Genomic DNA, 23,703 nt, shown 5'->3' with positions numbered 1-23,703 from the left:
GAAAACACGAAGCGCTTCACAAAACGTATTCGCTTAGCACACCGTTATTTGTGAGTCCCGCCAATGTCTGTGCCGTCAGAGCGCGTTTTCTCCACGGCCGGCCTTATTGTTAACAGACTAAGGAGCCGACTTTCCCCCAATCATGCTTACATGCCCGTATTTCTTAACAAGAACATTTGAAACAATAGAAAAAAAAGCAAAAAAGATTTGCTGACAGTTTAAAAGTTAAGTGTAAGCTACATTCTGTACAATAGCCTAATTGCTGCAGGCTGCTTTACGTTTTTTCTTTGTGCACTTTTTTTTTTTTTTTGCTTTTAATCTGTACTTTTGTTTGTTTGCACGCATTGTTAAAGTTTTTCAGCTACAAAACACGATGTGTAATGTTCAAGCTTATTGTAAGCTTGTTCAAAATGACGAAAACAAATGTTGCTGAAAAATAACGTCTGACTCATTAAACTTAATTTAAATAAACGAATATTCGAATATTCGTTTTTTGTGAGCTCAAATATTCGAATGTGATATTTGTGGAAAACGCCCATCCCTATTACAAACACGTAGGCTATACTAGAATGTTACTAGGTGGGTTTTTTTTGGACTAGTCTTTCAAGTAACCAAGCAACTTTTCTGAAAATACACTTTTGGAACAAATTTGAGAAATGTCCAAATGTTCCCTGGCTGAGCACTGGCTCATGGACCAGTACCAGCAACTTTTCAGTATAAAAGGGATATCAGAATGTTTATTAAAGCACTTAACTAGTCTCCAGACTATAAGAGCTAATAGATTTCTGCAGTGATATTTGTGTTTGTATGTCTCTGTGGTTGTTTAGACCAGACCATTCTAAAGGAAAGAGAACAAGGGTTTTTGCAATAAATTGCAGGGTCTGTAATTGTCCCACCTACATATACTGTAAACGAAGGTCCTGACACAACGTCAACAAAAACAGAGAAGTATTCAGTAGCAACTACAGTAAGTATTCAGAAGCAAAAAATCGAATGCGATTTTCATGCGCATCTCATCAGTAAAGATGCTCCTGTGATTAGAAGTATATCTCCAGCACGTGCTTTCAGATCAGGGTTGCCAGGATTTCACAACAAATCCTAACCAGTTGCTTCTTAAAACTAGTCCAAAACTAGCCCAATCGCGTTTCCAAGGAGGTTCCCCGATAAAAATTGCTTCCCGGGGATAAAATATAAATTTTTTGGAAAGGTTGCCTTGGTAAAATTCGCATATTGGGGGCTAAATATCACGTTATTTGTATTGGGGTTGCTTCAAACCGCTGACATGAAAAACAATCGCAGACTTGGCAACACTGGTTCAGGTGGAGCGGCCGTTACTACACAGAGCCGTAGTCTACCGACAACTAACACAAAATCGTTTTCAAAATCGACAAAGAATCGCCTGCGATTTTAACATCGATTTTGTGTAGATTGTCAGTGAATTACGGCTCGGTGTAGTTAATGCCAACCAGTGTTGCCAAGTCTGTGGTTGTTTTTCATGTCCGCGGGTCGAAGCAACCCCAATACGAATAACATGATATTTAGCCCCTAAAATGTGAATTTTACCAAGGCAACCCTTCCAAAAAAGCTGAATGAAGCGACAAAATTAACAGCTGAAGTCAACCAAGAAGGAAAGTTATTTCTAAAGCACAACAATAATATTTCTTTGAAATAATATGACCAGGATTGTGTAGTAGCAAATAAATGGGATAAATTTTGACTGGCATGATTTGAACCAATTAGATTTTACCATTGGTGGAACATCCCAGTGCAACGTGATAGAAAGATACCTAAAATGTATCATTGGTCATCACAGTCATTAGGACAGAAATTACAAAGCACTGAGCTTCATAAGGTCTTAAAGTAAGACACAGGTGCAAATGCTGTCAGAGCAAAAAAGCATCATGAGCAATGAATGAAAACTCCAGAATTAGTTTGCTAAGAAGGCAGTAACTGCTTGCAGACATTTTTAGTGCTAATGGATCAAAAGTCAAATAATTTTTTTTTAATCTATACAAGGATGTTCATCAGTTAATGGTCCTTACCGACAACCAATGCTCGTTAACAGATTATTAACCGTTAACCGACAAGATTATTTTAGGTTAGAAAGGAAAAGTGTCTGTGACCCGTTAAAATGACTAACATTTGTTTCCCGAGGATTCATTTTACATGTGCAAAAAGCAACAAACAACAGAACATTCGGATTCACATGGTCTTCATATCACATCCCGCACCTGAAGCGCTTCTGTGAGTGGAGAAAAGCATAATAAAGCTAGGCTATATAGCGCGAATAAATAGGTCTATAGGAGAAATATATTTTTAGTAAGAAATATATTTTTACTTTAATAACTTACAAAAAATATTTTTTCTCTCTAGAAAAAAATACAATAAAATGATATGTGTAGCATAGCCTATTTTAACAATGCAGCAAACCTTTATAAATATTTTGATAAATTACTGACTTTTTAAACGTTTAACTGAATTTCTCAAAATTCTTAACGGTCGGTTAATGGTTAACCGGTTAAAATGAACATCCCTAATTTAAACACTTTATCATAAGATAAAGCTACCACAAAAGTAATGGATGTTTGTTTTTTCTTTTTTTCTTTAAATCATATTTCCCCATGTTACAAAAACAGCATTCTTCGATCTAAGAAACCCTGTCAAGCTACGAAACATGTTACCTGTTTCTAGACTGCTAGGTGGTTGTCCTGCATCTTCAATAAACAAGCTGGTAGTCCAAAATGCAGCGGTTAGAGTCTTTCCCAGGTCAAGAAAATAATACCCCAATTTTACAGTCTCTGCACTGGCTAGCAATTAAGTTCCGTATCAGTAACAAAATATTATTACTTACCTTTAAGGCACTTAATGGTTTAGCTCCTGCGTAGATAACTAGCCTTATACCACACTACAATCCATCATACTCTCTAGGGTCTCTAGGATAGCAAAGTCCACTAAAGGAGGTAGAGCTTTTTCACATTTGGCTCCCAAACTCTGGAATAGCCTTCCTGATAACGCTCTGTTTAAATCTAGATTAAAAACACATCTCTTTGGCCAAGCATTCAAATGATGCATCTCATAATCTTGGACTGCAGTTATATCTGATCAAAAGCACATTATTATTCTTTAGCTTGGGTTAAACAAATCAATTTTGCTTGGTAGGAACAGCATTTACACTAATTATGTCTCAATTTGTTTCTGTTTTTGGCACTAGGATTTACACAAGCTTCAGTCTGGATCCAGAACACCTGAGAAGAGATGATGCCAACCCTGAAACAACATACAGAACTAATAAATATTGCTATAAGTTTAATTGCATCATATAATAATTGCTGTAAACAGTGTGCATTGTCTGATTATGTCTTTAATTGATTTTTTCGCACATTTCTGCCATATGTACATTAACTGACATCGTCACCACTGATAAGCTACTACTAAATATTGTAGAAACTTCATTTTCTGTAAAGCTGTTTTGCATCGATTTGTATCGTGAAAAGCGCTATACAAATAAACTTAAATTGTATTTTAGAAACTGGTTAGTTAGCTAATCCTCCGAGCATTTTCTCAGAAACAACACCATTCCACTCATCTCATTAAAAAGTCTCTGCCAGCTAAGAAACTATTGAATAAATGATAATTTTGCTGTTTTAACTGTCAATCACACAACTGTACTAGAGAGATAACTGCTCCTAGGGAGGTGCTTCTCCGCAGTGCTCAGAGCAGCCTGGACTGATGCTTTGCTCTGCAAAGACAACTTGCACTTTCTGTAATGACATTACCTGCATTTAAATATTACAGAACTACAATCCCGGTTGTCCTGTTTTGACTCAGAACACCGAATGAACAAGCCCGGGAAAAATCTGGGAACTTTGTTTCTGTTTCTTGAGCCACAGCGAAATTCTGTGGAACTGATTATCAATACACATTCTCAAATTAACAATTATCAACTGTTGTGAGTAGAACTTTTGAATGATGAACACATATAATTTTTACTAAAATCTTTCAAGCTTTATGGATCAATGATATATATATATATATATATAAAATGATACATAAGCAATATCAAAATGGATTAAAAATGTACTCTTTGAATTCATGTTGGTTTCATTTATTTGATATTACACTTTTTCAAGACAAATGTGTATAATCATTCTAAAAATTTACTAACACCTTGAATACATGTGAAAACACATTTTAATAAAAAAATTAATAAAATAAAAAAGTACTTTTTTTTTACAAATATCATCAATTAAAATGTATTAATTAAAATCAAAATTAATTCCAGTTTTTGGTAGTCAAATCACATCTCTTTTTTTTTATACAATTTTCTAGTATTTTGAATAGATTCATAGAAAATATGCATCATTCCATTGACCCTTTATGAAAGTTCTGCAGGCACAGATTGCTGGCAAGTGATTTACAGAAGCTTCTAGATTTCAAAACTTTAAAGCAACCACACTTTCCCCAAGGTAGATGGGGAACAAATGCATTTTCAAACTACACCTCGTAATAGGCTTCAACTGTTGTACCAGACAGAAAAATCTGAAATCCTCTCGCTTTGTGGCATCATACATCAAGTTCTCCCATGACCAACCACAGGCGAACACCCGCACGGATCAGACACATATTATAGATAGCGAACACCTGGCAAAGCTTCCAAAATACTGTATATCTGCTAACTGCGTCCTGCCCAGTGGCTCACATTTCTCATTCATGTCACCACACTCAAATCTGACCCATCCCTAGTTCAACGCCACCAATCGCAATGTGATTCAGCCCATTTCCATCATCTCTGTGGCCGTTCATGGTGGTCTGTTTTGAATTTTTTTTTTCTCTGATTTTCTTGGCACATTTATTCTACGCTGGAGTCTGGGAGAAGCCTCCCTTTTGGGAGAAGAAGAGAGAGCCAGAGAAAAGCCGTTAGCTCAATGAGAGAGAATTTAGGCCGACTACCTTCTCCAAGTGTGAGGGAGGACAAAGGAGGAAAAGAACGCAAAGGCTTTGCTCTGTTTCAAAATTCAATACCCCAAAATCCACTCAAAGGAAAACGATGATTGTATTGGAGGTATCAGGAGAATTCTGAACGCTTCAACGCGGGAAGGTGTATGGGCTGCTTTAACGAGATCCAAATGATAGTCATGCCGCATTTCAGCAATCAGCTATTACTACGGCTGCGCTAAGTGTAGTGTGCACAGCAGAGTTCTGAACTTGGAGGTGTAAAACTGTGCAAAACTGGCTTTGTTCCAATCCGAGGTTGGTCAATGTGCTTCTTTTGGTCCACGCTGGAGCAATGAAAGAAAAAGAGAAAGGGAGAGAGAGCGCAGGAGATGTCGATATGTATCAGGTGATGCAGTAGCCAGAGGTATGGAGGCCCTTGGAGACTCTGTGCTGGATGGAGCGCCTGGGGTCATTTTCAGCCTCAGCAACCAAAGATGTTGCAAACACAGGGAGGAGCGTTTAACAGAGTAACAGATATTTATGCAATGATTTTAAAGTCCCGAACGAACACTCACAAACATGATTCATCTCTGTACAGGATTTCCAGCCAGAACAGTGGCCTGTTTAGAATATAGTGCACTGCATACTGAGTAGTACAGGCCCAATACTCGATTTATTTTTTGTTTTTTGTATGCGTTATTTAAAACCAACTATTTCATAACATTGTATGATACACTGTTGTCACATGACCATGTTTAATTATGTCTAAATTAAATCCTAAAAAAAAAAAGACAAGAACATTCTTAAGGGATAGGCCTAGTTCACCGTGAAAAAAATTAATAAATAATTTACTCATTCTCGTGTTATTCTGAATGAGGTTAGTTCAAAAATGACTGAGCTGATGTGGTGCATGTATATGCACTGATCAATGTTTTTATATAAACCCTAAATTAAATATATTGATCTTCAGAAGGATGTGATTAAACTTCTTAATTACTTGTTCAATGTTTTTAGGAAATTATTTGATGCAGCAAAATGTTGGTTGCAAAATGGATGGACTTTGAATGGATGGACAAAATTTATGAGAATCATCTTCATCTTCCATAAAATTCTTTGTTCGGAGCAATATGAGGATGAGCAGATAATGAATTTTCATAGATAGTAGATGGTAGATATTATAGTTGGTAGATATTACTCTACTCATTTGAAAGTTCAGTCAAGTGCATTGTATTGCAAGATGGATACTGCATACCAGTATATTGCACTTTCATAAATATAGTAAACAACCACAATACTCTTTAAATACAAAACATTTTAAAACTGTAGTCAGTACACTTCATACTTGAGAAAATGTTTAAAAACAGAAACAATTAATTTAAGAACGCCTGGGCTGTCGAGCAGATCTGTGAAGCAGAATTACTGTAAATTCACTCGCATCGCTCCTGATCAAAGATCAGCTTTTCTTCAGGTTAGACCAAGTTCATCAGCTCCCCTGCCTCAATAGTAAACTTCCCAAGCCAAATACTCTCATTATACCAATAATTACACATTGGACACTGTAAGCACACATTCATTCTAACTGAATCAGCATAGCCGGGATCCTAATGGATAACTGATACCAATAGGGAATCAGTTCCTGAGCCAAATGCAATCACTGCGATCAATCACTGGGATAGATAACCCAAAAATTAAACTTCAGGCATCATTTACTCACCCTCGTGATCTTTCAAACCTGTATGATTTGCTTTCTTCTGCAAAACACAAAAGGATGCAGAACGACAGCCTCAGTCACCATTCACTTTCACTGTATAGTGACTGAATCTGTCATCCTGCCCAAAATCTCCTTTTGTGTTCTGTGCAAGAAAGTCATACAGGTTTGAAACATCAGGGTGAGTAAAATGCAAGGTATTTTTATTTTTTTTATGAACTGTTCCTTTAAATAGCCTAGGTACCTTAGCTTCTGCCATAATAGATAATTCAGGTAATTACAGATAATTGTGAACCCCTTTTTAAATGTGACCCATATTTATAATAAGTGCAGTACATTATTGCATCTTCTTTCTTTATGAAAATAGACCAATTTGAGAATATACAATCCCAGTTAATTTCATTCTTTGCCACAACGCATTCTATATTTATTTATTTATTTTTTATCCATCCATACACTAAAGCTTCTCCATGACCACTGGACTCAATCTAGGTTTGACGTCTATTGCCAAAACTTTCTCCCTCCATCGATTACATCCAATATTTATAAAAAGTAAATTGCAAGACAAAGATTTGACCCCGTACAGTCCTATCCTGTCCAAACAGAATGTTTCCGACCCGTCTGAGTGTCTTAAGTGTGGCGTGCTGCCCAAACTTCAATTTTAAAAGCTCAAACGCGTCTCTTCTGTGTAAATTTCAAGAGTTACCCGCTTGTTACTAACACAATGGCACTCGCACGCGCTGCATCATGCAAAAGGCAATAATTGTTGCACGAGTTAGTACTAAAAACATCCTCGGGGTCCCGCAACGAGATTGTTAATCTTCATCTCGCTGTTCGCTATCACCGTCATCATCCTCACACTGTAGTCATACAGTACTTTAAAAAATAAAAGAGGAAGGGCAGACCTAAAACTGCTAAGGCTTGTTGCGAAAAAGCGTGAACAAGAGCGACACACAAAAAAGGGTACGACATTTTTTTTTTACCAAGCGTGATCTCTTACCTCCGACCCGGTACATGTTGGCTGCCATGACTGCCCCGGTCCTGCCTGGCGTCTCCAGGTAGGGCTTTCTCTCTCCGCCGCCGCCGCTGAGTGCTGCGCGCTGGAAAATGGTGGATTGATCAATACGACGCGGACCAGTGAAGGGATCTTAAAGAGACAGTGCACATATTTTTCTGCGGCCGCGTTCTACGGGGCGGTGTGAGCGATCGCGTTCAGAAGCACCCGCGTGTTTAGGAACACCTTCCTAAGTGAGCGGGATCCAGAGACTCGGGCCACGGGGCTGGAGAGAGCGCCAGAGGGAGGGGAGGGGAGGGGAGGGGAAGGGGAAGGGGAAGGGGTCTGAATGGGCAGCATCACTCCCGTTTCCCCGCCTACTTCAGATGACCGAAACATTGCTGTACTACTTTGGACCCACTAGAGGCGAAATGAAACAAATAAACAACTGTTGCTCTCGGACTGAGTTTGAAACAAAAATAAAGCCTAAACTAGCATAACAGAACAAGGAAAGACATCCTTCTCTATGGAGAAACATTTGTCTAAATAACTAGAAGAAAATGTGAAAAGTGGCTACCACAATGTTGCGTTAGGAGCCCAAAGAGCCCATTCTGTAATATTCTGGTGCGGAGATTATTTTCTGTTTAGATTATTTTTGTAGTTTTTGGTTTAGTTTTTGTGCTCGTGCTTTGCTTTGCATTAATTTGCTTTGCTTTTTCCAAATTAGTTTTTCCCGAGCTCCTCAGTGTACATTCATGACATAGAATTTGACCCTGAACCACAAAACCATAAGGGTTTCTATACATAATCTGAAAGCTGAATAAATAAGATTTTCACATTGATGCATGGTTTGTTTGGACAATATTGGGCAGAGATATTTAAAAAAATATGAAACCTGAGGGTGCAAAAAAATGTAAATAGTGAGAAAATCGCCTTTAAAAGTGTACAAAAGAAGTCATTAGCAATGCATATTACTAATCAAAAATTAAGTTTTGATATATTTACCGTAGGAAATGTACAAAATATCTTAATGGAACATTATATTTACTTAATATCCAAATAATTTTTGGCATAAAAGAACAATTGCTCATTTTGACCCATACAATGTATAATTGGCTATTGCTAGGTCTGAGTTCATGGTACTGTATATACATTTGAAAAAAATAACTGGATGACCAATATTTATACCAAGAAGTGCATATCTAATTCTTTAGTATCCCATGAGGCCAGAAATGTAGTATGAATTACATTCATAGCCCTACATTCATAATATATCACATACTTTTTTTTACAGTCACAAAGTAATTCAGTACTATACCTGTTCAGACAGTATGATTTTGGATCCAGCTATAGGGATTTTTACATCAATGTTGAGAAAATCAGTTGGTTGCCAATTGGTTTTGAATGCTGTTCTCCAGTAGGCCCCTTAACTATTATAACTAGCGAGACGTCTTTGGTCAATCAGCTTCATCAGAAAAGTTTAGCTGGTCAACCAGCTAGACTAACACCAAGCCAGCAATACCCAGAATAAACTAGCTTGGATGAGAGTGGAAATATATGCTGGTCTTCTCATCAGTCTTATTCCACCTGAACTACTCACTTTACAAAAAATATTTATTATCTAACACCATCATTATTAACTAGGCTTTTCTGAGCTTAACTGTGAGTTATATTTTATTAATCCCAGGTTGAGGCCACTTTAACCCTGGATAACATTTCATTAACATTTGTAGCAACAACTTTCAAGGTGTACAATGTGATACATACCTATAGGATTACATTAGCCAAGGCTTAAAGTGACTCTGGGTTAATTTGTTAATAAGTGGGAAAAGCCTAATGGAAAGGTCAAGGTTTTTAATGACTACCTAAAGATTATACAAAAGCTGTCTTTCAGCCTGAAGTGTCTACTGGTACATAATAAAGACATGTGGTAGTTTCTAAGTCTGTTTAAGTTCTGAGCAAGTAGTCTAAACACTGGTTGACAGTCATTAAACCAGATTTTTATAAACTGAAGTTCGAATCCTGTTTTATTTATTTGTTCTCTAGCCTTGAAATACGCTCAAAGTTTGTAAAGCCAGTTTATAATTATACTTTCCCTGCATACACAACTACAAATATTTCGCCTCTTCTAAGTTTGGTCTGAGGGAAATGTGAAACACTGCTTTTCAGAAGTCGTGGGTGGCACGTTCCAGCATTTGTACGCATTGAGTGAGTCAACATGTGAGAAACCTGAGCAATATACACTTAAACCAGCAAGAGACACTAAAATTATGAGACCTCTGTAGCACTACTGATGCACAGAAAAGTACTGTATGAACAATAAACTGGGCTTTATTTAATCTTACGCAAAATAGGAAAATTTGGCCTCCATTCATTTTTATTATTCATAATTATTTTAGTAAAATTTCAGTGTTTTATATATGTATATATATCAAATGTTTGATATTACATATATTACTAATTCTTAAATAAAAAATATACTTAAAAAGATATATATGACTTTGTGCCTAATTGATTAATGCTAAAAAACCAAACAAATTAAAAATAATTATCTATATAATCATCTACAAATCAAATAAGATTACTATTCCTTTCTTTCAGGTTATTTAACCAAATGTTAACATATTCAGTCAGAAACATAGAGGACTGTCAATTAAGATATTTAGGATTGGTTTCCGAAGTACAGTATCACTGAAGTTCATTTTATTTATTGAATTTTTTTAAATCTATAACACTGAAAACTACATCATTGACATAAGTGTTAAGTAATACTACAAAAGGAATCTGTAATTTCCGTAAATTTAAAATGTCATTTGTCCATGTCTGATGTATCAAAAAAAAAACATTTTGTGAACAAAATTTACCCAGATCTCAAATTATTCCGTTCAATTCTTGGGTCAAAAAATATTAACTCATACTGGTACATATGTGATGTTCAAATATAGGTCATGAATCAACAGGACCGTCTTTAGGGGGACAACTGTGATATACTGTATCATATAACCCACTCATCAGGCCCAAAGCAGGGGGACCCATGGATATAAGCATACATGTAAATATATACATGATCATGAATTGATTAGCAACACATATGTGAATATAAACCCTCCTGAAACTGTAGACAAGGCCTAACACGTGACAAGGCATTAATAATGTAATTTTGGTAGAGAAGATTTTGAGGGAGGTGAGTGGGATCTAGTGAGCGCTGGTTTTTGACATGGTAAGGCACCTCATCATGTTTTTTGTGGTTGTTGTTAGTGAAGGCTGAGTGGAATGCTGTGGTGAGCAGCTGATTTACACCATATGAAAACCTTACAAACTGCGCTCTGCCTCGAGCTGTAATCTGCAATCACGTGACCGGCCTCAGCCAATGGCAGGCTTCGACTTACCCTCAGTGGAGACTCACAACAAAGCAAGTCCATACTGCTGATTTGTGTGTGTGCCTACATGTTTATTCATAAATATGTGTGGTTTTGGGGTCCTGACTTCAAACTGAAGCCATTAAATGAATCTCAATTTGCTGAAGCTGTTATTATGTGAGGATGTGAAGTTGTAGCCTATGTTAATTTGCTGCAGTCTGTCTATACACAGGACTAGAAGACTCTAACAAGCAGTAGAAGGTTTCAGGATCCTTGTACTCCATCTCTCGGTCTTCCTCGCTTTCGGCAGAGCCCCAGCTGGCCTTCTCCCAGGGCCCGAGCACAGCAGGCAACTGCTAGAGAAACAGAAGAAATCAATTAAGGCGTGCGGCCTGATTAAGCTCCGTCTTTTCTTGCGTTCTTTATAGTACAGACTTAATTACAGCCGAACACGGTTCACAAATAATATAACCATTGTCCTCACTCCTCGGACGTGACTGTGAACCCAGGTCCATCAGCTCAGAGAGAGGGCTGCTGATCACTTTCACGCAATTTGCTGTATATAGACACGGTCGCCGTGATTTTGCCAAGTAAGACATGTTCCTGGACCAACATTATTGTCCAAAAATATAGATTTAACCCAATCCCTGCCCCTAAACCTAACCCTAGCCATCATTTATTCCCAAAATCAGTGGGATATGATAGCTGATTAACAAGGGTGTAGAAGCACCTAACTCACTGGTTGATATTTTCTGAAAAGTTATATTTCAATTCTGATTGGTTGATTGGAATGTTGTTCCAGGATCAACAAGGATGTTGATCCAGAAACATGTTGTACTTGGTTAAATCACGCTCGCCATATAGACACATGCACTCAAGTACACAGATGAATCTCTGCATGGATCAGGTGTAATAGGACTTTCCGTCAGAAATGCTGCTGAAAGAAACAGAAAGAGACCCAGAAACACTTGTGTAATGGATGCCAAGAATTATTGGTACAGAACATCAAAGCAGACAAACGCATATGCAGATCAAATGAGCAGACATCTGATCGTCTTATAAGTCACGCAGCATATTAAGCAGGAAGTGACAATTACAGTACATTATTGTCTATTTGGTTGCAAGCCATTGCCATAAAGCAGAAGTAACATTCTCTGCTAATCTTTATGTGGCTTGTTGCTGACTATTAAATCTGCTACTTTTTACTTAATAAATATTAGTCTAGTTATTCTTTAATCATTTGGTACCTTCATGCAAATTATATAATACAGCATAAAAGCAAGATTTTTTCGTTTGTTGATAATTAGATTTTCAATTAAATCTTAAAGACTGAATGATGTGTACTGAAATAGTTTATTGCTTTGTGTCTTATCCAATGACTTTTGACATAAAACCATATATGAAATAATTGTATTGTATTTTTTACAAAAAGTAATGGTAACTGGTAGTTTTTTATATTGTAAAATAAATGTATTTAGGTAGAATAAACAGACTGTAGGATCATGGTGCATAAATATAATGCTTCTAACTGAAAACTGCAATGTCAGAAATTTACTTTTGCAAATTTGCCCATTAAAATTGATTATCATTTAATTGTGAGGGAATATGTTTTTATAATTACACATCAAAATAAATTGTGCACTAATTTAATATGCACTAATTTGCATATAAAATATAAAAACACAGGATTTCGGTTAATTTAAAAATGAGTTTGACAGTGAACACATATTTAGTGACTGCAGGTAAATGTAATATCTGTAGAGCCAACAAACCCATAGTGAAAAAATAATTATATAAAAAGTGTATGTGTGTGTATATATATATATATATATATATATATATATATATATATATATAAACATTATTATTATAAAATATGGCAAATCTTAGATGACATTTCAAATGGTATTTACTGTAAGCGCATTTTCCCCCAGATATTTCAGTATATCTAAGCCATTTTTCTCATGTATAAAGATGCTCACAAAATGAATGATCTCCTGTCACATCTGAAAAAAAACTATCTAAAACAAAAACATAAGCCTCAAAATAAAGAGGTTTCACTGTGACTGTCGCCTGATGGGAGCAATATACTTTATATTTTGCAATCAGAAAGCATATCTTGTCTTAAACTACAAAGCAGGAATTATGCAGTTTGCATGTCAGAAATTACTTCAGCTTTCTTATATCACAAAAAGTATTGTTTGCGACTTCTGCGCATCTGCTGTATGTAGATGCACGTTCTGCTGCTGATCAGCAGGGGGCGCGAGGAAACCATCTTTAATCACACGTCTTTGTCCTGAGCTCACGTGATCGCTACAGAACAAAGTGTAGCCTACAATGTGAGTCCTCAGAACATAGCAGCACTGACACCGCTGACAGAGGAAATGACACTCAATTAATTGGCTCATCTCGCCTCTTTCACAACACATCAGGAGATCAGATTTGGGCCTGGTGACATATTTTGTCACAGCAACCTGTGACCTCATCTCATGCATTGTGTGCTACAAAGCTATTCTTCCTGTTCTGTGTGTTGTGGCATATTAGATTAGAAGAGAAAATTGTGTGGTGGAGATGTGATAAGTGTGCACGTGTTTGTGGTTTTCATGTCTGTCTGTGTGCACAATCATAGTGTTCTCTATAGAAGCCATTAACATTACCTAGTGCTCTTAAACTGGGTAGTTGGGACACTTAAAGGGTACATAACATACACAGTTTCACCTAATCTCATGTTAATCTTGAGTACCTATAGAGTAGTACTGCATCCTTCATATATCCAAAAAGTCTTTAGTTTTATTATTATAAAAGAAAAATACAGCTTTCCGATTCTTTCCGGAAAAAGCAGAGCTCCTGGAGGCGTGCCGTGAGCGGAGCTATAATACTGATGTTTCGTGTTGTTTCCATTAACATATATTCACTTATGTGCTGATTTCCAACAAAATACAGAAATCTGATGCAATTGTACTTACATGAATGGGGTCTTTTATCACAGGGACGGCTCCATGTTTTAATAGCAAACGATGTGCAAATCCAGCATCGACTTGGGCCTTGTTTATAAAACATTCGTCACTCAAATGACCAGAACACACAAATGCACTTGCTACACTCCGTTGCTGCCCCAGAAAAACAAACTACATCCACTGTTCGTGTAACGCTGGGTTCTTTGGGAAGCTGAACACTTTAAACTTTCCCTCAAATCCAAAAACGCAGTTATTTGGAGGCATTCTCGAACGAATCCTATGCGGTCATGCTCTCCTCTGGCCAATGTGTGCGCGGGCGCGCTTTTCCGGGAGAAATGCTCATATAAGGACTTCCGTTCTCGTCTACGTCATTAGATCCACGATCTAAAAAAAACAGCCTTGAAACTTGTACCAACCCGGAAGTAAGATTTTCGGCACAGAAATTCTCAGTCATTCTTCTAAATTATATCCATCTCTTTAACACTGTGAACAACTCTGAATACATGAAACACCATTGTACCCCCCCCCCCAAACAGTTCTTGATCCTATGTCTCCACTGTTTCTTGCCGAAATCCCTTAAAGTCCATATAAGTGTTAGATAAAGGCAAACAAAAGAGAGAAAAAAATACTGTAGGCCTACTTCGTTTTAGCTGTATGAATAGCATCATAAAAATATTTGTCATTGAAATTTTTCATCAATTCTGGGAATTCCTTTTTGTTTAGAGAAAAACTCATCTTCTTATCTGAAACCCATTTCCATTACATCTTTAATGATAATGGAAATATCAATATAAATATTTTAGAAATAAACCAAACTTGCCCACTTGCCTGGCTAATACGATAGGAATCAAAACATATTTTCACACTTTTTGCATAATTTGAGAAAGTTACAGCTTGATTAGACATGTCTCAAAAATGGTATTTACTTTGATTTTCCTGTGTTATCTTCACATGTTATAACTCATATTTCAAGCATGTGAAAATGACACCAAAACTGTAAGACAGCTGTCATATTAAACAACAGAATAAATGGAAATCGATTTTCACAAAATAAGAATTAAAATAATTGTATCCTTTGTTTACATTATTATGGTTTTATATAAGCAAGTACTTTATATATTTATACTTTAAGATTGAAAGTTGAGGATCTGGGACAAAGGTCAAATAAAATCTACACATAAAATCTTTACAAGAAATTGATACTTTTATTCAGCAAGGATGCACTACGTATAAAAGCATTTCAAATAAATGCTGTTCTTTTGAACTTTAAGAGAATCCTGAAAATATATATCATGGTTTCCACAAAAATATTAAAAAGCACAACATTGCCAATAATAAGAAATTGTATTTGAGCAGAAAATCATCATATTAGAGTGATTTCTGAAGGATCATGTGACACTGAACACTGCTAAAAATCCCATCCCAGGAATAAATTGTATTTTAAAATATAATATAATAAAAAACAATTATTTAAAATTGCAATAACATTTTGATCAAATAAATGCAGCCTTGGGGAGCTTAAAATTATTATTTTTAGCCCCAGAATTGTAAAAAAGTATGCACTGCATAAGGTTTCCATTACTTTTTTATAGAAATACATTTATTACATTTATCAGACACTTTTATCCAAAGTAGTTACCAGTATGTTTGTTCCCTCTTTGCGCTGCTAATGCAATGCTCTACCACTGAGCCACAGAAATAGACGAAATCTGTTTCAATCTGTTTCAATAAAAAAAATCCAGCTGAAGAAACACTGATAAAAATACATTAAAAAAATGAAATGACTTTCTTTTGTTGATTTGTTTGTTTTTTTCGCCAACCCCTCCATTTCACAATTCAATCAGTTTGCAACTGATAAAATCAGTCTTGGCCTACATTTATCATACAAATAAAATCACACATGAAAGCAAAATGCGAATACCATTTCATGTTGACTTTAAGTGCAGCACAGAATGAAGATAAACCATCTAAAAGCACAGGCCTTAAACTTTACACAATAAGAGAATGCAATAGTAAGTGCAAAAGTAAGTGAATGCAAAAGTAAGTGAAAGAAAGAGATAAAACTAAACTCTTCCCTAGCCAGAAGCGACAGGATTTTTAACCTCTCAGCTGCTGTGGATTGGCATGAACACAGTCTCCATCTGCCCTGCCCTGCTGGAGAATTACACTAAAACCTCAAAGCGCCAGGCATCAAGGGTGTGAGGCCCTACAAGAGGCCAGCTGTCCGTGTTTTAGCCTGCTATCTGTTCTACCAGCCATGGACAGTTGGCAAGAGAACAGTGGAGTCATCCAAATGCCAAAAATCTTGGGCAAAAAGCAGCAGCCGACCCCAGAGACCGCAAGGCTGGGTCACTAGCTCCATTCACACGGATGTACTGTATTGCTTGCAAAAGTGTAACATGTACATACATTTTTTTTAACAAATGCGCATGTGTCAGTGCATTTCCCCGCTTTGCATGATATACAGCAATATCTGAATAAAAGTAGGGCAGTAAATGGCTATGAGTGACACTTTTCCCTATAGGCAAGACTGTCAGCTCAACAGGAATGGACCATTTTATGCATCATTTTTATATGGTACATGCATGAACTCACATGTATGCACATATATACGCATGTACAAATTGTTAATCTTGTCATTTACAATCACTGTAAAAACCAAAGGTGCCTCAGGTATCCTTTTGAGTACTCCAGGAACCTTAAAATGTATTTTAAGTGCCTCAAAGCTCTTTTTCTCATAATATGGTTCTGGAGTCACCCTTTCATTACACGGAGACCTCAAAGTGCTCTGGAGGTTCCTGGAGGAACTCACATTTTAAAGAAGGGTTACTGTAAGCTCTGTTAACATTAAAGTGATTCCTGGAAGATCTCACTTGTAAAAGCCAGCGTCTGGAAGAACCCAGAGATTCATGTGACAAAAATTTTATTTGACTGATTATTATTATTATTAATATTTACTTTTTAGGAATGTGATGGAACAATGACTTTTGTGGTTTTAGGTACATAAAATGTTTTTTAAAGTTCTAAGAAAAATTGAGTCACATTTATTTGTTTTTTCAGTTTGTTGTTTAAAATCATTAAAAATGTCAATAGCAGGACAAATAAACCGGTGGGGGGGGGGGGGGGGGATATTAAAGAACTGAAATTAGAGAAATGGTGCCTTGAAGCACCCCAGGTGGTTCCTGGCCATCCTAATAAAAGGGTTCCTCCAGGAACCATTGAAAGTTCCTCAGAGAACCACCCCCATTTAGAGCGGTGCCTAGAGGCTCTTCAGAGGGTTCCGCCGGTGTGGCGAAGTGAAGAACCCCAAAAGGTGCTGCCAGGAACCTTTAGTTTTTACAGTGTGGTTTGTTATATAATGATGTAAATGACAGCCTTCTTGTTCACATGACTTTTAATCAATCACAGCCTAAAACTGAATTCATTCCTTGAATTCTGCAAAACCTTTCATTCTGCGCCAGGCAAAATTATAAGCGTGTAGATCGTAAACTTCATTTTGAGCACACAAATTATACTGTAGGGAAAATAACTTGCTTTATTTAGTTCACAAACATTTTACAGTTTGAATGAAATAGTTTTATATATCCCAATGTGTACTGCCTATGAAAGAGAATGAATTTCCATGTTGAGAGTAAATCAATTAAATAAATAAAATAAAACTGACTTTAAACGTCACATATTGCTGTGTATAAAGTCTCACAATCATCTTTTTTATACTTTGATATTTTTTCATTTTGTGTATTTTTAGAGCATGAAACTGCTTTTTCACACAGAGCAAAAACTGTTGTGATTTTTTTTATCACTTTTCAAACTAAAACTGGTACTTTTTTCCTTTTACAATGAAGGTCTGTTTGTAAATTTTTTCTTTACTGTACTGAGTTATATACTTCAAAGGCAACATTACAGTGAACTGTGAAGTACTTTTTTGACCCAAACCTAAAGACTTATTATTTTGCACAGGTGAAAGGAATCTGAAATGTACAGTATACACACTTTCAGAAGTGTCCTGTGCCAGGGAGACAAATGAGCCTCTGGTGGCAGTGTGTTTGAGGAATGGATCTGTAATCGCTATGTTTGGTTTGATTATGTCAAGTTTCGCGATTCTTGCTGTTTTGACAAAGTGTGTCTCTGGATAGATTCAGTTTGAAACATTGTGGAAGTGATCTCATATCTATGAGAAGTTGTATCAACTGTAAAAAGCAATATTATTCTTAGTTTTATATGCAGAAAGCTTTTAGACAAAGTTTAACATGGAAAAAGGAAAACTGAGATCTAGTAGTTGCTAAAATGAGTTTCACAAGAACAATTTAAGGCATTTTATTTTGAAAGAACATATGGGGAAAACCTCTACAGTTTTCATAGAGATACAACTTAATGCACTGGATCAAAAAAGTATTTAGACATTTTAACCCTTCAAATTAAGTTAAAAGTCATTGCTAAAAATAAATAAATAAAAAGATAGCACAAGCATACTTTCTTGTTTTACAACAGTGGCAAAAAAAAAATAAAAAATAAAAAAAAATTATATATATATATATATATATATATATATATATATATATATATATAATTTTTTTTTTTTTTTTTTTTTTTTTAAATACTTCATATTATGAAAGTGCAGTGGTTTAAAACAGCCTTTAAGCACAGCACCATTTAGTGGCAGACCAATCATAGGTAAAAAGCTTTGTTATTTTATTTATTTATTTTTAAAAAAAAAGAAATTTAATACAAATAAAATGCATTTTAGTGAAATAAAATACATTAAAAAATTATTATTGTTTTTTTTTTTTTTACTGGGTGTTCCTTTTCACTTCAAGGGGTAATTTATGTATATATGTATATATATATATATACTGTATATGGATATAAAAATAACTGCAGGTATATACACAGTACTATACACAGATGTATTTTTTATGGTCCAAGATGTACTGCTAACTTAGTAACCCGTTTAATGGAGAAATTACTAACCAAGTAGGTGAATTACAAACAGATGAATAGGAACTGCTTATTTCCAGTAATATCCATAACACACATTCAAACCAAACCATTATAACCAAAACAACATCCACAAATTTCCTCCTTATGTAATCAGCAGATTAACAACTTACAGGAAAGTACTTTAGATCATCAAAATAAGCTTTAAATCCACGTGACATTTCCCTCACTCTTCTCCTGTGACTTCTTGTGGTTACATCACCCGTTCAAGTGACAGAAAGCATTCATTTTCCACTTGAACTTAGACAAACAATGATTCAACGAAGACATGAACAATGTGTAAGCAAACCAGCTAAATAAAGTGGCACTGATTAGATAAAACCAAGATACTCCAGAGAGGAGGACCGTCCCAGAGGAGAACTGCTGGAAAGCTGAGTACATCTTCTCATCACTAAAGTCTCAGAGAGTGTGCTGAGTGTGGAGGACGAGGTCATTCACTGTTATCTTAGGCGGAGAATCAAGACATTCCTCTGCGTCCATTTTCCGACTTGAAGTATGACAAAGGACCTCTGAAGCAATGCCATTTATGTAATTGTACCATGTTATGGTCACTTTGAGTTCTTCTCCAGCTCCTGCTTCTGACCTGCAAATGTCTGATAGTAAAGTTTGCTTGAGTTGCTTCGAGACTATTTAGAGATAATATGGAGTCTGCGCCTTGTCTGCCTACCACAGACACCTGCTGTTGATTCCCAGACTGCCGTCTTTAACTGTAGACACCCTTAAGAGGTCTGATACCAACCGCCCTCCTTCAGCAGTTAATAATATCCAGAACCACTTTAATACAATAATAGACCAGTTCTGCTTCAGTACATCTGGATCCTCATTCATATTTGCATATGCAACAATAGCTACATGACTGGGTTCACTTATGCGAAAGGATTCCTGGCATTTCCCTCAGAATATATTTCATTTCTGCTGTTTCAAATAGAATTATTTTATTAGCATTATTTTTAAGGAGACTTGTACCCTGCCGAGCAAAATGATCTTAAACCAGCTTAGGTTGCCCTAAGACCAATAGATTGGATTTTGGCCAATCTGCTGGCTGGATTTAGTCGAGGTGGGGCACTTTTTTTTAGCTTATGTTGCAGAAGAGGAGACCAGCTTAAACCACGTAGGACCAGAAAACAGCTTTTTTAGGTTTAATTGGGATATTTAGCAGATTATAAGGATCAAGAATACTTGGTGGGCTCTTATCAGAATAGCTGCAAAGTAACACCCTGAAACACTGAGAAAGTGTTTAGTATTATTTATAGTTTTTATTAATATTTAGAAAATAGTTTAAATTTATTTCTATTTCGGTAAGTACTGAAACTTCTTATCAAATTAAATGTATTTCAGTTAGTTGCCAAGATATTATTTAAACATATTTATAAACATTCTACTTCAAGGCTGCAAATATGTGATCAAAAACAGTAAAAACAGTGATATTGTAAAATATAAATAGAATTTTAAATGTCTTTTTTTAATTTATTCTAATGTTTTTAAATGTAAACTAGGGTGATGGCAAAGTGAAAATGGCAAAGTGGCCATTTTCCATTGTCACATGATCCTTCAGAAATCATAATATGCTGATTTGGTGCTCAAGAAACATTTCTGAACATTATCAATGTTGAAAACAGTTGTGCTGCTTAATATTTTTTGTGGAAACGTAGCATTTAAAAAAATATATTTTAATATATTAACACTTTTTTTTATGATTTTGTAATGTATTTTTGTCATTGTTATTAGTTTTGGAAAATATTTTAATTTATCATTTCTATTTCAGTACTGAAATTTATTTTCAACTTAAACTTATTTCAGTTAGTTGCCATGATAACATTTAAAATATTTTGTTTATATGTTTTTCATGTTATATATATATTTTTTTCATTTTAATTCAGGTTTATTTTAATTAAAAATCAAATGTTTTAGTTAACAGCAACCGCATAGCAACTATTAACAACTGTAGTATCATGTAGTATAATAATTCTATTTTTTTATTATTAATAATATTTTGAAAGGAAAACATACTGATCTCCTAATTAAGAGTCTAAATACTTCACCACACCTAGATTATGTCTTGAAAATCTGCTGCTATTATTTTTAACAAGTCTTTATTAATGCCGACGTTCCCACATGAATCACGACAGCACGTGTGTGAAGAGTCGGGCTGGTTTTGGGTGTGTTTGAAGGGTGGTGTGGGTGTTTGGGTGGAGTGTGGACTGAAGGTTACACACTTGCTTTGGAGAAACATGCCTCTGAATTCATCCCACGGGAAATGGGTATGAATGGAAGAATGGGTATTTATGGAGGCAAAGAGCCTTAGGCAACTGTTCACCACTTGTCCCGATGGATTTGCACAGGCTTGAGGTGAAAGGAATCTGAAATGTATACACACTTTCAAAAGGTTGGGGTCAATAATATTTTAAAATATTTTTCACCAAGGCTGCAACTGTGAGATCAAAAATACAGTAAAAACACAACTATTGTAAAGTATTAATACAATTTAAAATTTAAAAAAATTATATTTGAAAATGTACATTTCTCTGATTGCAAAGCTGAATTTTCAGCAGATATTACTCTACTAATTACTGTTTTACTATTTACTATTTTTCAGTGTCACATGATCCAATAGTGATTTTGTCCTGAATTTTTTGTTTGTTTTTAGATTTTTTTTTGTTTTATTTTGTTTCTTTGCTTTTGCCTTCATTAAGACAGGACAGAAATTTCAGGCAGGATGCAAAGTGGGAGAGGGAAAGGTCCACGAGTTGGGACTCTAACTTGGTACACCCGAAGCGCAGCGGCGCATGAAGAAACATTTCTGATTACTGTCAATGTTGAAAGCAGTTGTGCTGCTTATTATTTTTGTGGAAATGTGACATTTATTTCAGGCTTAATTGACAAAATAGAATGTTTTACATTTATTTGAATTTAAATTTATTTGCATTCATTTGAAATAGATATTCCAAACAGTGTGTGGGAGGAGGCCGGGGCTAGTTGTCACACTATTAACTTTAGGGAATAATTCTAATAATACAATAGCTTTTAACCATAATAACTAACTATATTTGGAAACAGGTAAAATGTGTAATAATTTAGCTGCAGACCAAAACATATTCAATCAACAGTTTGGTACATTCTGAGAAAAAAAACAATGCACTTGTGGGCTCAGGAACATAAAGGGCATGTATTGCGACAAAGGACAACAGTGATGGATGATGAAAGGATCCTCTTCATGGTAAAGAAAAAACATCTCACAAGGTGCAAACAAGGCCAGATTAGACTTTACCAAAAAACATCTAAAAAAGCCAAACCACTTCTGGAAAACCATTTCTTTGGATGGCAGAAATTAAGATCAACCTGTAACAGAATGACGAGAATAAAAAAAAAATATGGAGAAGGCTTGGAACAGCTCATGATCTAAAGCATACAGCATCATCTGTGAAAAACGTGGAGCAGTGTGATGGCATGAGCATGGCTTCCAGTGGGTTACTGGTGTTTAGTGGAGACGTGACAGAAGACAGAAGCAGCCGGATGAATTCTGAAGTGTAGGGATATATTCTCTGCCCAGATTTAGTCAAATACAGCCAAGTTGATTGGACAGGACTTCATTGTACAAAAACATAGAGCAAAAACGACCCAGGAGTTTTTGAAGATAAAAAAGTGGAATATTCTGCAATGGCCAAGTCAATCTCCTGATCTCACCCTGATTGAGCATGCATTTCACTTGCTGAAGACAATATTAAAGGCAGAAAGACCCACAAACAAACAACAACTGAAGTTAGCTGCAGTAAAAGTCTGGAAAAGCATCACAAAGGAGGAAACCCATCCTCTGGTGATGTCCTAAGATCCAGACTTATGGCAGTCATTGCCTCCAAAGGTTTTCTTTGAGAGGTTTTGAGCAAAATTGCTCAAAAAAGTATTTAAAAAATTACATTTTATATGGGTATACAAGTGCCACAGCATTAGAGTTTTAAAATGCTAGAATTATTTTAATTTCCCACCTTTTAGTCATTTGAAAACATTAATTGACAACAAGCATTAAGGTTTCGTCCTGCCAAGCCAACACAGCAAATCCCTGCACTGCAGCTGTGCAAATGTGCTAATACAGCAAACTTACTGACACTGTAACACTGACACACTAATGAACCTGAATAAACTCTTCCTCTCACTGAAATCAGCTATAGGCAGAGCGAGAGTCAATATTCACTTAGGTATCAAGAGGCACTTATTTACAACAGTACTAGTCAGGCTTCTGTTTGACTAGTCGACTAAGCAATTTGGAGATTTATTGGAGACAACAGGACTTGGTTGCGTGTAACTGTCAAAGGAGTGTAGAGTCAGGAAAAGGTGGACATTTGCTCTGCTGACTGATCAGTTTGAGAGAGAAATGACGTGGACACATGGTCAAGGCAAAAGCCTGTAAGAGATGGCAAAGACCAGAGTCTAAAAAAAAGACATGGAGTGACCGTTACAATAATGTAAGGGACAAAATTGTCAAAAACGTAAATTATTCCATACAGTGACCTCAACCCCAAACAAAAAGAGAAGTGTTGTGAGCATGACTGGGACTTGCCAATATCTTCTCCCTCTGATTTCCATTAGTAACGGCCTGGCAAGTGCTGGAGAATCTCTATTCATGAGAAGTGAAAGAAACCCTTGTTGGAAGCATTTCACATTCCCGCTGAAGGATGTAAAAAGGAAGAGCCAGTAGCAGGCAGAAGCCCCCGCCCACTTGATGACTGACCGTTAAACCTGACCAATGAGAGAAGC

The 23,703-nt window shown here is 36.0% G+C and overlaps 1 protein-coding gene and 1 long non-coding RNA gene across 2 annotated transcripts in view; both read right to left on the bottom strand.

The window, feature by feature from the left end:
• LOC132112937 (metastasis-associated protein MTA1-like) overlaps positions 1-7,936 on the bottom strand; it is a 55,898-nt gene extending 47,962 nt beyond the window's left edge. The window contains exon 1 of the mRNA XM_059520698.1: positions 7,644-7,936. Coding sequence (XP_059376681.1) covers positions 7,644-7,671 — 28 coding nt within the window. The 5' untranslated portion in view covers positions 7,672-7,936. The remainder of the gene's footprint in view (positions 1-7,643) is intronic.
• Positions 7,937-10,323: 2,387 nt separating this feature from the next.
• On the bottom strand, positions 10,324-23,676 carry LOC132112936 (uncharacterized). The gene is made up of 2 exons (XR_009425058.1): positions 23,503-23,676; positions 10,324-11,349 (listed from the first exon to the last, which is right to left on the bottom strand). It is a non-coding gene; the product is annotated as an uncharacterized LOC132112936 (long non-coding RNA).
• Positions 23,677-23,703: the final 27 nt, after the last annotated feature.

This window comes from Carassius carassius, chromosome 32, assembly GCF_963082965.1.
Source record: "Carassius carassius chromosome 32, fCarCar2.1, whole genome shotgun sequence".
Classification (NCBI taxonomy): domain Eukaryota; kingdom Metazoa; phylum Chordata; class Actinopteri; order Cypriniformes; family Cyprinidae; genus Carassius; species Carassius carassius.
Note: the sequence above shows the minus strand (reverse complement) of the source record. Positions and strands in the feature narration are given on the sequence as shown.